At 36.2% G+C, this 14404-nt stretch overlaps 1 protein-coding gene across 1 annotated transcript; it reads left to right on the top strand.

The window, feature by feature from the left end:
• Positions 1–8454: 8454 nt before the first annotated feature.
• ankrd34ba (ankyrin repeat domain 34Ba) lies at positions 8455–14184 on the top strand. Its single transcript, XM_058412391.1, has 2 exons — positions 8455–8586; positions 11576–14184. The coding sequence occupies exon 2, from the start codon at positions 11635–11637 to the stop codon at positions 13258–13260; it is 1626 nt and encodes a 541-aa protein (XP_058268374.1). The 5' UTR covers positions 8455–8586; positions 11576–11634; the 3' UTR covers positions 13261–14184.
• Positions 14185–14404: the final 220 nt, after the last annotated feature.

Below are 14404 nucleotides of genomic sequence, written 5' to 3'. Positions count from 1 at the left end.
GGTGCTTTACTGTGGAACGCCAAAAGCTCAATAACTCTCTTAATATCAGTAAACAGCTAAAAATTAACCTAATATGTTCGTTATTCAAATATTTCATTAAGACAGGTTCTGAATTTATTGAGACACAGCAGCTTTTGTTAATAATAATGTTAGGTGGCACTACACGAGACTATTTTCTATTTCTTGCAGTTTTTTTTTTTCTTGTAATTGTATTTAACACACTTGCCAAACATTCCTGTATTTTATTTTATTAGGTCTACAACAGAAAATTGGGTAATGGTAATTGAAGAATTTAAATGTTTCAAATGAATACCTTTTTAATAAAATAGTAATAGAGTTTACACCATCTAGTGGTCATTTTTTAATTTTAATTTTTTAAAAGGCCATTAATGCTATTTCCTACAGCTTTTAAATCCATAGCTTTTCTCTGAATATAGTTAAAAAATATATAAGTTAAAGAAAGGATTCATCTTCAGTGATCATTTTATCCTGATCAGGTTTGTGGTATATCCGGGAGCAAGGCATGAGAATTCACCCTGGATGGGATACCAGTCTAACACTGTACACCACATACACACACACACACACACACACACACACACACACACACACACACACACACACACACACACACACACACACAAACCCAAAATCTAAACAGCTTATACTGAATGAATTACGCACCAAGTAAGGATAAAATATTGCAGGGTGGTTTAACAGATTTATTTATTATAGCTTAGACTGGGAACTGCATTCCTTTCTAATGATCTCAGAAAACCAATAGCCTTATTTGAATCTCATCTCTCAAGCATCTTGTGATAACAGAAATTACTACTAAATAAAGTAAGAACTTAAGCATAAGAGTTGCTGATATATCAACTGCTCAGCAGACATTTTGCTACAAAACGAATTATTCCAAAGTCATTACCTAGTGTAGTGATGTAACACAACCACACAAAAACAGGAAACAATGATAAACAAAAAAGAGGAATAGGAAATAGGTTTGCTTCATCAACTCACTCCATGCATCAAAGCAGCAGTCTTACTATATAATAAATACTTCACACTTGGATATAATACAAGTACAAGTAGTATACAAGTACAAGTAGGTTCAGAAAATGAATATGTATTTACAGCTCTGGAAAAAATAAGAGACCACTGTAAATTAATCAGTTTCTTATGTTTTTTTTCTTTTTTTTTTCTTACAGGTGCATGTATTGGTGAGATGAACAGTTTTGTTTTATTTTTTGTGAACTGCTGACAATATTTCTCCTAAATTCAAAATATAACTATTGTTATTTAGAGTGTATATTTAAAGGAAATGACAACACATCAAAATTATTTGAGTATTTGCAGGGTTTTAATAACTCAAATAAAACAAAATGCAAATAATTTGTAAACAAATTGTGTTAATGCTTTGGTTAAATAACATTAAGAAATCAGTATTTGGTGGAATAACCCTGATTTGCATGTATATATATATATATATATATATATATATATATATATATATATATATATATATATATATATATATATATATATTTATATATATAAATATATATAAATATAAATATAAAATATATATATTTTTAAATGTAGTAACACTCTTTATTAAACTGTTGGTACTGAAAGCCATGGCAATTCCCAGGGGATTATGAGGGATTAATAATATGTCTGTCAATCCCTAAAATAGCTACACTGGTAACCTTTGCACTATTTTATACTATATGCTATAATTGATGCTGCAATGCCACAACATCATCATAATGTGGATTTGTATTATAATATATTTTATTTAAAATTACAGTGAACTGCAGTGCAATTTCTTTTAAAAAAGGAAACATGTAAATCACCTTATAGACAAGAAACACACACACACACACACACACACGCACACGCACACATGCAGATGAGTGAAACCACTGTTATTGACTGTACTCATTAAAGTTCGAAGCTTGTCTGTGTAGAGGGAACTTATTATTGTTATAAATAGGTAGCATTGTTTTAAATATTTTGTATTTACAGACATTGCAGTGAACCAGTGGCTATAATTGGTTTGAAATATTGCTATAAACGGTACAAAGTGCAGTTTGAACTGTTTTCCCTTAAGATCAATATTTGTGTATTCATGGCTCGATGATTACAAGGTAAACTCTGATGATACTTTACTCAGAAATGAAGACAATATAATTCTACAGTAGAAAATATTGCAGTATCTAATTTATTACAAGTAAATGTACATTTTATATGTATTCTACGATAATTAAATGTACAGTAAGACTTATTTGCAGTCATCAGTTAATTAATACAATAAATTGTATAAGTTTAGTTTAATTTAGTTAAATTAGAATGTATTTGTGGAGAGTGTCACCGCTGCAGCCAGGGCAGGAAACCAACCCAGCCACTGAGGGGTTAACTCTCAGTATCAGATCCAAGCCTGGATAAAATGGGAGGGTCGTGTCAGGAAGGGTGTTCAGTGTAAAACCTTTGACAAAATCAAATATATGCGGATCAAATGATTCCCCAAGGTGACCACGAACAAGCAGTAGCCAAAGGACAGCAGCAACAAGAATGTATTTATTGGGGTCACAGTGACTTAGTGGTTAGAAAGTTTATTTTGCACCTCCAGGACTGGAGGTTAAGATTTGCGGGGTTGGTTTCCTCCCCAGGCCAAAGACTTGTAGGCTGACTGCTTATTTCTATTGTATGTAATGTAGGAATGGGTGTGTGAGTGTGTGATATTGTGCCCTGTGATGTACCCCATACAGGATGTCCCCTGCTTTGCATCAGGGATAGTCACTTGATGCATTTTATTTGTATAACAATAGACAATAGTAAGCCCTAAATCCCAAATAAGAAACTATACATAAAAATGAACCTGTCTTGGTAACACTGGCTTATAAACCATTACTGTGTATAGGTGTGTCAAAAAGATACCCGATGTTTGAGTATGATTATATTATTACTATTATTAGATATTATTATTATTATTATTATTATTAACACAAGACAGTGTTAATGAAACTAATGAAACAAATGACTTTGGGGCCTCTATGAGATACTTTCAATATTTACAGGAAATGAGTCATAAACGCAGAATGAACAGGAGCAGTAGAGCATCAAGATCCATCAGGCAGAACCTGCAGGACAAGTGTGTAATGGACTAGTTAGTGTGATGTGCTTGCAACAATGCTGATATAGTGCTAGTGAGCTGCTACTAATATACATAAGCACAGTCATGTATCTGTTGTTAGTGAAAGTAGTCCATATTTCTCAAAGACAAACATTTAGCTAAAATTTAGGTTTTGTTTTTTTTTTGTCACAAATTGAGTATTTTGACACATTTTTTTTTTACCTTATGCCCCTGCTGAATCTATTTCTACCCACAATGTGAAAATTTATTTTATCTCCTAGTGATCATATGTAGTAAAAGGGAAAAGGCTGTGTATCAGTTTCCTGACTTGCCGTTATTCAGTTTGAAGAGTACAGTATTTTATCTGAATGCTGTTCATATAGTGCCATCTTCTGGCAGGTCATGCAAATGACAACGTGATCACTGAAATATGTCATAAAATTCTTGAAACCATTACATAAACAGCTGTAACAGTGATCAATTCAGACAGCAAATTAACAAATAGAAGCATGTAGAGAAAACTATCAGCAACATTCCACTAGGAGCATTCACACATTTTCTGCCATAAAGGTTTCTTCTGTGATGTCCAAATCATGCTGATTTTTTTTGTCCCTACATTCCCCTTCCATTCATACACATTTAAGCAACAGTTTGTCAGCATGAAGCTGCTCACTGTTAAAGATAAAGACATCCATTCATCCATTCTGCTTGAGTCCATAATGGTTCTTTATAACCTCATTATATGCAACATCCTGATCACACATCATTTGTGACTGCCAGAACTGAAAAAAACATCTGCCAGGTGGACATTCTTGAGAACAGCTTCAGCGTAACTCAGTTTGTTGGTAATGAGACCAATTAGTCTCATTAAATAATGAACAGTAAATCTATGAACATATAGCTGATTAAGTTTATCACCCTTACCTTCACTTCCAGTCAGTGTTCAGGAAATAATCTCAGCTTCACCAGTGCAGAGACTATTGAGCAAAGTTGTGGAGTGACAAAAAAAAAAAGTCAAAACAAGGAACAAAAATATTTCTGTGCAATAATCACTTATTTTACATTTTTGCAATTGCCTGAGTTGGGCCTTTTATTTTTCTCCATTGTTCTCCTTTTGTGTTTCTCCTTTAATTTTGTGCTTGGCTTGTTTTCACTGTGGAGAGCTGTGTACCCTCATCTTCTCACTGTTGCTACCTTATCTGTGTCCCCTACCCATTGTGCACCATGCATGCTCCCCATCATTGCACATGCACACTTTTTTATTGTGCTTTATGGCGCTGGCTGATCTATACTGCACATCTACATCCCATTATGTGACATTACAGCACATTTTTGGCAACAAACAGTGAGGAGAGCTGTCGCTGCCCACTTCTGCACATGCACAGCACATTGGGTAGCGATAATGCCTCCCACTCTGTACTCTGTATGTGTCAATACCACATGTTGCAAAATGTCAGTAAGCAAGTTTATCAATTTGATTGTACTTAATTGTACTTATTTCATATCCATAAGTGCATATTCACAAACAACAAACCTAATTTAAAAATAATTTTGAATTGTTTATTTTCACTTTGATAAAACCATCCACAACCAAAAAGCCCTTAAACATGGGCAAAACAATCTGCTCAGGGTGTATTTGTATGTTCTTTTCTTTTTTGTTTTTAATATATTTACAAAGAATATATGTATCAATACTGCCCCCTCTGAAAGCAAGGTCAATACTTTTGTTTGTTGCTATACAATGAAGAGAATTGGTTTTGAGATCATGAGATGAATATGACCCAGAGCAGAATTTCACCTTTCATTTCCTGATATTTACATCTATATGTGTTAAACAACTTAGAACATGACACCTTTTGTTATACTTACCCATATTTGAAGTGATCAAAATATTGAAACATGTCACTGACAGGTGTCAAACAAATAATAGTTCTGAATGTTTACTCTTAGTTTCAGCCCAGAATGCTGTCTATGGGGGAAAAGGAAAAAAAATGAAAATCATTTCAGAAGTATTAGGCATAACCAATACACCAATTTGGAATGTCCTAAAAAAGAAAGAAAAAAAAAACACTTGCGTACTAATATATCAGACCATATATTGACCACTAATAATAGACCAGATATTGAACATTGTGAGACCAGATTGGGATTCACAAAGAAATACAGAAATGAGCCCCAAACGTTCTGGGACCAAGATGAACCTCTGCCAAAGTGATGGAAAGGCCAAAGTGTGAAGAAAGAAAGGATCTGCTGATGATCCAAAACATGTGATGCAAGCTCATCAGTCAAGAACAGTGGAAGTAGTGTCATGGCTGGGGCTTGCATGGCTGCTGCTGATGTAACTCATGATTGTAGCAGAAGAATGAATTTAGAAGTTTACAGAAATATTATGTCTGCCATTTACATAGACATTCCAATCTAATTGGTGGAAAGTTTTAGACTGACCAAACACCAGAACCTAACCTAATTGAGTGTTTCACCTCCTGAAGAAGAGAATGAAGAGAGAAACAACAACGGAAAGAAGCTCTGGTACGTTTAGTACTGGAAAAGCATCACAGTAGAACAAACTGAAGAATGAAGCTAAAATGTCTGACACTCTCTAGTGGCTGGATACTGTACAAATGTTAACACTGCGTCCAGTGTAAGGGAATAGAGAAAGTAAACTAGACCTCTTAATTTTAAAACCAAATGTTTTGCAGCCAGGGATCACTTTAACAGTAAAATACGTTTCCGCAGATCCCCTCAGCACACAATTTCTATGAACACAGTACAGCGATTCAGATATTAAGCTTGTTAGTTATATGTATATTATTGTAATAATAATACATTGCATAATTACTAGAACCATTAAAAAAAACACTGCAGTACACATTAGACACTACATTATTTTAGGCCTACTGATATTGGAATTATTAAGGTTTGGATTAAATCCATTCAATTAAAACGGCCAGTCAAACGGGCTATTATGTATTTGTGTGTGTTTTTATTTGTTAAATTGTTGATTATTTTGGAAGTAGTTAAATGTTTGCAAAAAAGGCACGAAGTGGGGCCTCCATGGATTTGACTTCTTTGTCCAGCACATCCCACAGATCCTGGATTGGATTGAGATCTTGGGAATTTGGAGGCCAATTCAACACCTCAAACCTGTTGTTATGCTCATCAAACTATTCCTGAACCACTTTTGCTTTATGGTTTGAAGGATTATCCTGCTGAAAGAGACCACAGCCATCAAGGAATATCGTTTCCATGAAAGGGTGTACATGGTCTGCAACAATGCTTAGGCAGGTGGTACATGTCAAAGTAACACCCACATGGATGGTAGGCCCCATACACAACAAACTGTGATGCACTGTGTATTCTGACACCTTTCTATCAAAATCAGCATTAACATCTCCGGCAATTTGAGCAACAGTAGCTCGTCTGATGGATCGGATCACACGGACCAGCCTTTGGTCCCCCTGTGCATCAATGAGCCTTGGCCGCCCATGATCCTGTCACTGGTTCACCACTGTTCCTTCCTTGGACAACTTTTGATAGATCCTGACCACTGCAGACCGGGAACACTCCACAAGAGCTGCTGTTTTGGAGATGCTCTGATCCGTTCGTCTAGCCATCACTATTTGGTACTTGTTAAACTCGCTCAAATCCTTACACTTGCCCATTTTTCCCACTTCTAACACAACAACTTTAAGGACAAAATGTTCACTTGCTGCCTAATATATCCCACCCACTAACAGGTGCCATGATGAGGAGATAATCAGTGTTATTTACTTCACCTCTCACTGCTCATACTGTTATGGCTGATCAACGTAATTTGTTCATATATATATATATATATATATATATATATATGTATATATATATATATATATATATATGTACATCTATATATACATATAAGTATATATATATATATATATATATATATATATATATATATATATATATATATATATATATATAGTAAATTATGTTACTTTTACATACTAATAGAGAAAACATTTGGTAACTGTTTACAATAACATGATTAATCATGGACAGATACCTAAATTAATACTTAATTAAATATGAGCTAATGATGAGTTAAGTCAGATTTATGCGTGAATAATGTTTATTAGTGAACGTATTTTATCAATCAAAATATGCATAGAAACATGTCATTGATTTCACTTATGATAATGACTTTTGACCAGATTGTGATTGATTGTGATTGGTTCATTCTGAACACAGCCACATTTATAATGCAATTATCAAAGGATGTACATATTTTCCCCTAAAATGTTTCTGAGAGTGGAAAAGACATGATTTATCTTGGTTTCACTATCACCAAAACCTGCCATGTGTAGATTTGTATATCTGTTTAATGTCTATGATATGCAAAGAAACCTGGTGACCATTATATATATTTTGTCTTATTCTATTACATTATTTCTTTTCTCTTTAATATAATATTCATGCCCATTGAACCGACCTTTTCTAATCCGTTATTATAAAATGGTCCTGAAACTAAACATTTGCTCTAAAATGCAGCAGCTGATTATGTCTTAAATAATCCCTTGGTTCTTTGTGCACAACCCACAATAAAAAGCAGAATTGCTATGGGTGGTTGTCATAGTGATGGCATTGCAAAGTTCATCAAAACTCCAGCTCACCTTCACATCAGCCTGAGATGAATATATGCTAAATAATCCCTCTTTTTTAGGGCTAATAAGAGTACATCAATCTGAAATAAGGAGAAAGAAATGAATAGTGCTTTGTTATTTGGTACATGCACAAAAATACACCTGATGGTTTTATCATCTGTTTGGCTGATGAATGTTTAGATCCCTATATTTGGAAGACTCTCTTATCTAAAGCACCAGATGGCAAATGACGCAAAATCAAAGAACAAAACTGAGCAATTGAGGGTTAAGTGCCTTGTTGAAGGACTCAGCAGGGGCTCTCTGGCTCTTTGGTACTCTTGGGATTTGAACTCACAGCCATTCAGTCACTAGCACAGAATCTTAATCACTGAGTTACCATCATTTTTTAGACTAAAGAACACCCACACTTAGGAATCAGACAGGGAAATGCATTACAGATTAACATTTTCTACCTAATATGTTTATTATTTGAACAGAATTGTCAAGAGGTAATGTAGGAACATAACTATTCATTTACAACTATTCGTTCTAAGAAAGAAACATTAGGAAAATTAACGGTACGTTTAAACCAGAAAATTCATCATGCATCGTGGTCCTTTCTCTGTTCTTTTTCATCTCTCCCTCCCAAACAGCTCTCTTGTGTGTGAGTAATCTCCACATTGTCACTCAGATCTGACCAACGTCACACCTGCTATCTACGCACCCACTCTTGCATTAACTCGACAGTCAGGCAACCAGCCTGGCCAACTGGCATTAACACAGCTAATAGAGCATCAACACGGCTACATTTCTTCACAAGATTTCAGGGTGAGTGCTCATGCCTTTTTCACTTTTGTTATCATTTTTTAGTCAGAAATACAAGTCCCCCCCTTTCTCTTATTAGAATATTAGAAATCAGATTTAAAGGAAAACAGTCTGTGCAAAGTCTGTGGAATCAGATGTTGTTAATTTATCCTCGAACAGAAACCTTTCTGTTAGCTGAGCATGTGGAGAGAGTGTTCTGAAAAGCTGTACCTTGATGAGAATAGAAACACTCGACGACCTCTTCAGAACCTCAAGAGCAAAATGAATATGCCTTTTTTACACATTATGCATACCCAGCACATTGTTTCTCCACATACAGACTCGCTTGTCTTGTATATGGCATGTAGCTGCCAAATTCTTTACGTTCGACTCGAAAATCTGGGAATGCAATAGGAAGGGCTGTACAAGGCCACTTTCTTTACTTATGGAATACTGGCCTATCTGCCTTCCCCCAAGAATGAAGCCTGCAAACAAAGCCTTTTCCCTTGGAGCACAGCAGAACATTGCTGACAGGGGCAGAAGTTACTGCCACACTCATGCAATGCACATGTGCTCCATGGTAACTGTGCACTCACTGCTAACAGCAACGCTTTCCTATAGCTGTCATGCTTCCTGCTTTTCCATTGCAATTCACAATAATAAGATCTTTTGTGGCTCCTTCCCACATCTCATTTACTGCTTGTTCTATTAATCGACATACAAAAGGTTCTACATACACATACATACATATGTTATTATATTCTAGATCCACATTGCTTTATATTTAATCTAGAGTCAGTAAAATGCGTAAAAAGATTTTCAGCTTTTCAGTGGATAATCATGCACTGTGCTCAAACACATCTCTGTGGTTGCAGGAAAACCAACAAAAGCCCAAAGCATTTGTGTCGTGTGAAAGAAGACAGCCAATGCTGATTCTTAGATAAGGGCAGCTGCACAAAAAAGACTGAAATGTCATTTTTTTTCTTAAGCTTGCTTTATAGAAGGCAGTGTAGTACATAATGAGTATTCCAAAATCAGTGTAGAAAGAATAAAGCTTTAAAAATGTGTTGTTTAATTCTATATTTTAGTGATCATAGTGATATTCGGTAAGACAAAAGATCTTGATTGTTGCACAAAATGTGATTCCTATGTAATGGGAATGCAGGGCCATGTTCACCAAACAGATAACTACTACATGACAATGTGGACTTTTCTTTCTTTCTTTCTTTCTTTCTTTCTTTCTTTCTTTCTTTCTTTCTTTCTTTCTTTCTTTCTTTCTTTCTTTCTTTCTTTCTTTCTTTCTTTCTTTCTTTCTTTCTTTCTTTCTTTCTTTCTTTCTTTCTTTCTTTCTTTCTTTCTTTCTGTTGCTGTGATGGGCAGTAGAAATTGACCAAGCAGCGAACCAGGTGCCTGAGTTGCATTAGGTGGTCAAATGGTACATCTTTCATTTGCAAATCATGCTTTTTCCATTCATTTTCTCTATTTACATTTTTTAAGTTCCTATTTGTGTAACAAAACCTAAATGCAATTCAAAAAAATCGAAAAGGCTTTTTTTTTGTAGAACACTGACAGATCTGTTCTAGTTCTGCAACATGGCTTTAACTTTGACTTGGTTATTATTTCACAAAATTTTCCATCTTGACATTTTTTTCTTCTTCTTCTCCTTTTTTTTTTTTTTTTTTACAAAATATTGTGCACATGGTGTTATGCAGTACTCAGACAGGAACTGTGAGGTCTGCAAGAACAATAAGCTTTAGAGTGAAAAGATGCTTTCTGGCCTCAAGGTTTCTACACAAGCCTTTTGAATGAACAGCATCTCAGGGAGAAATTAACTGCAGAGAAACATGGATTGGCGGTACTAAATCTAATCTAGGCTAATTTTGTCAAATTTGTGTCCTAAAAAGGTTACCTAATAATCATTATTTTATTTGAATAATATAATTTATATGACTAGATATCTATGTAGCAGGTTAGAGTACTGTAGATGCAAAACAATTACAAAAAATGTTTTTCATGGTACAGACAGGAATGCTGTGTGCTCTTTTCAAGCCACTATCACCCATTTTTAATTTCTTTAATGAATATACAAATACTATATACATTATACTGCTAAATGGTATTTGGACACCTCCAATCTTCTGGAAAAGCTTTTCACCTGGAAACATTTGTGCCCATTCAGCCACAACAGAGTCAGATACTGCTGACAGAAGAAGAGGCCTTGTGTGCAGTCAACATTCCAGTTCATCCCAAAGTTTAGTGGGGTAGAGGTCAGGGCTCTGCGCAGGCCAGTTGAGTTCTTCCACTCCAACTTTGGTAAACCATGTATTTAGGGACCTTTAGGTCATGTTGGATAAGGTTTGGGACCCTTAGTTCCAGTGAAGTAGAATTCTTAATCTTACGGCATATACAGACATTGTAGGCAATTGTGTGCTTCAAACATGGAGGTAACAGTTTGGGAAAGAACCTCATATGAGTGGATGGTCAGACTTTACTTTAGGCCATATAGTGTACTTGGACAAAAATTATCCTGAGAACTTATTCTCCTAACAAAGTTGGCGTGGAACAAAATAGATCTGAAACTAAATGTTGGGTATCAGACCAGCATTTACTACTGAAGAAGCCTGAAGACTTTTTTGTAAATATTACATTTTTAATGATATGATCAGGTTAACTACTTTACTACATTCTGCTCCAGGCAGGAACACACCCTGGACTTGACACCAAGTCTGTCAAAAGAAAAAAAAAAAATTCTGATTACACCATAGTGTAGCTATATTTCTTAGTTTACTAAACCTAAACCTGAACTTTTATCTCTATAAGTGGTCTTTCAGTTAATAGAGACAATTTATATAAGACAACAGACAAAGTTGTATATTAAATAAAAATATAGAAAACTTGCACCAGTCTGTTTTGGTGAAAACAATTCATTTAGTAACAAAATTGAAGGTCAAAATTAGTCTATGTGAATGATGGCAAATATCTGTAAATAATCTGTATATCTATATTCTCACAGGCTTTGCAATGGCAACCTTGTTGTTTGCTGGAAGGTAAGAAACAGTAAAAGCAACAAAGATGAATGGTGTGCAAAGTGTTCACACAGACAGTAACTCTCTGCTCAAAGCAGTCTATTTGGGTCGTCTCCGCTTGACACGCCTCCTTCTAGAGGGCGGAGCTTACATAAATGAGAGCAATGAGCATGGAGAGACACCCCTGATGATTTCCTGTAAAAGCAGATACTCTGATACCCAGGGGGTTCCAAAGGCAAAGATGGTGGGATATCTTCTGGAGAGCGGTGCTGATCCAAACATTCAGGACAAAAGTGGCAAGACTGCTCTGATGCATGCCTGCTTTGAGCAAGCAGGACCTGAAGTTGTGTCCCTACTCCTGGATAGTGGGGCAGATCCCTGTCTAAAGGACCATGTAGGCTCCTCTGCTTTGATCCATGCCATTAATTCCAGTGATGAAGAAACATTGAAGCTGCTAATGGATGCTTTTAAGGCCAAAGGTAAAGAAATCATCATCATCACCACAGACAGACTTGTCTGCGGAAGGCAGGTAGCCAAAGAGTATCTGAAAATTCCTTCGCTAAACCAGTGGGATAATTCTAATTCCTCCTCGATACCATGTGCTTCTCCTTCTGAGATTCACCTCAGCACATCACCCCAGGAGACACTTTCCTCCAGTCTCTCTGAGCAAATGTTCTCTTTCCAGGACTTGCAGACCATGAATAGCTCTCAGACAATCACTCCCTCTCACCAGCCACCTTTGGTAAACAGGAGACTGAACAAGCTCCACCATCTGCAGAGACTACACTCAGAACCATGGCTGAAGATCCCACAATCCTTTCTATCACAACAGCATGCCAAAGGTAACTCTCAAATGGAAGAACTACCTGACTTAACACCTGAAGAAGAACTTGCTTTCAGCATTGACAGACAGATGACTTTTGACCCTCAGGTCAGCACTGACCACAAAGAAGCAACTAGCCAGTCTCAGCTTCAAGAAAACAACACAAGCAATCATGGAAACCTAAAAGCAGAGGGAGCACTGCCTCACAACATGTCCTTCAATGGTTTATCTTCATTGTACTCTCTCTCCCACCCAGATCTTCACTCCAAAAGCAGTGAATTTTTATTATCAGAGAACGACTCAGAAAAGTTACTCCCTAACCTGGCAGTGTCCAGTCTCATCAACATCATCCAGCGTCGGAAGCTTGGAATGGATCATTACAGCTCTGATTCACAGCTTTCAGTGTCAGGCAACTCCCCAGCAGAAGGTAAAAAACAGCTTGACAACCGGCAACTACTGACTTCACGATCATCCACTTTGATAAGCTCGCAAGAGTCCACTGAGAGCACTTTATTGGGAAATTTACACAAGAAGCACCCAACCAGTCTAGAGAGGAGAGGATCAGGGGCTCTTCTCACAGATCTACCTTTCAATCATCGACCAGGTTTTCTACCACCACTGAACCATCACGCTTCAATCTCACAAACCTCTGGAGCAAGCAGCTTCAGTTCTATCTGCTCCAGCAACAAGCCAACATGTGGTTTGGTGACAGGGATGAAGCAGTATCTCCCTTCAGCTCCTGCTGGCTTACCAAAGGATCTCAAGAGCAGAAGAATGCTGCTGAGAAGGCACTCCATGCAGCCTGAACAAATCAAACAGCTAGGCGACTTTAAAGAGATCTTTGGTTAATGACGATGGAAATGCAGTGTATTGGGTAAATAGACATGAATATATGACAACATGCTAAACATCCACCATTTGAAAAATAAACTGGAGTATGTGTGGAAGTTAGTTTGCAGGATATCCACATCCACCACACATTTAACCTAATTTAATTTACATAAGTTAGATCATTTCATTTTTCATTTTCACTACTCAAAAGTGAAATTATGTCTATATAATCCCTGTATGTTAAATGTCTGTAAAACATATGTTTTATGAAAATTACTCAGTATAGTATAGTTTTCCTGTGTACATATTAATTAATATACCACTCAGGGTAAATTCAAGTTTAAACCTTGGATAAAGTGGGGCTAAGGTTCACTAACCATACATAACAAAACAGCTGCCAGCTAACACTAACTGGGTTTTGTGAATCAAATATATTTGCTCTTTAATTCTAATTTTATATATATATATAAACAAATATAAACATTGATAAAAAACAAATTTATTTTATTTCTTATAGGACTCAAGTTCATATGTAAGGCATAACAGAACGGCACAATCATCAAACAAAACATGACAATAAAGAAAATGAGGAAATAATCCCTGTTCAAAAGTTTGCATACCTTTAATTCTTAATATCATGTATTACCCCCTTTACAACAATGATGGCATGCAGTGTTTTGTAATAATGAGGTCCTTAATTCTCTCAGGCGGTATAGCTGCCCACTCTTCTTGGCAAAATATCTCCAGTACCTGTAAAAAAAATTTTTTTTACAGATATTGAGGTCAGGAGACTGTGATGGCCACTCCAGAACCTTCATCTTTTTTGCTGTAGCCATTGGAGAGTCAACTTGGCCTTGTGCTTTGGATCATTGTCATGTTGGTACATCAAAGAGTGTCCCATGCGCAGATTTCGTGCTGTAGAATACTAAGCCATGGTCAGGTAGACCAAGAAAGTCACAACCATAAACGCTGTGTTTAGAGAGGATTCAACAAGGCCTACAGTGAAAAGAACACCATCCCCACTGTAAAGCATGGTGGTGGATCTCTTATGTTTTGGGGCTGTGTGAGCTCCAGTGGCACAGGGAAGTTAGTCAAAATTGATGGTAAGATGAATGCAGCATATTATCATAAAATACTGGCAGACAATTTGTGTGTTCTTTTC

The sequence above is a fragment of the Hemibagrus wyckioides genome, linkage group LG16 (genome assembly GCF_019097595.1).
Source record: "Hemibagrus wyckioides isolate EC202008001 linkage group LG16, SWU_Hwy_1.0, whole genome shotgun sequence".
Lineage (NCBI taxonomy): Eukaryota > Metazoa > Chordata > Actinopteri > Siluriformes > Bagridae > Hemibagrus > Hemibagrus wyckioides.
Note: the sequence above shows the minus strand (reverse complement) of the source record. Positions and strands in the feature narration are given on the sequence as shown.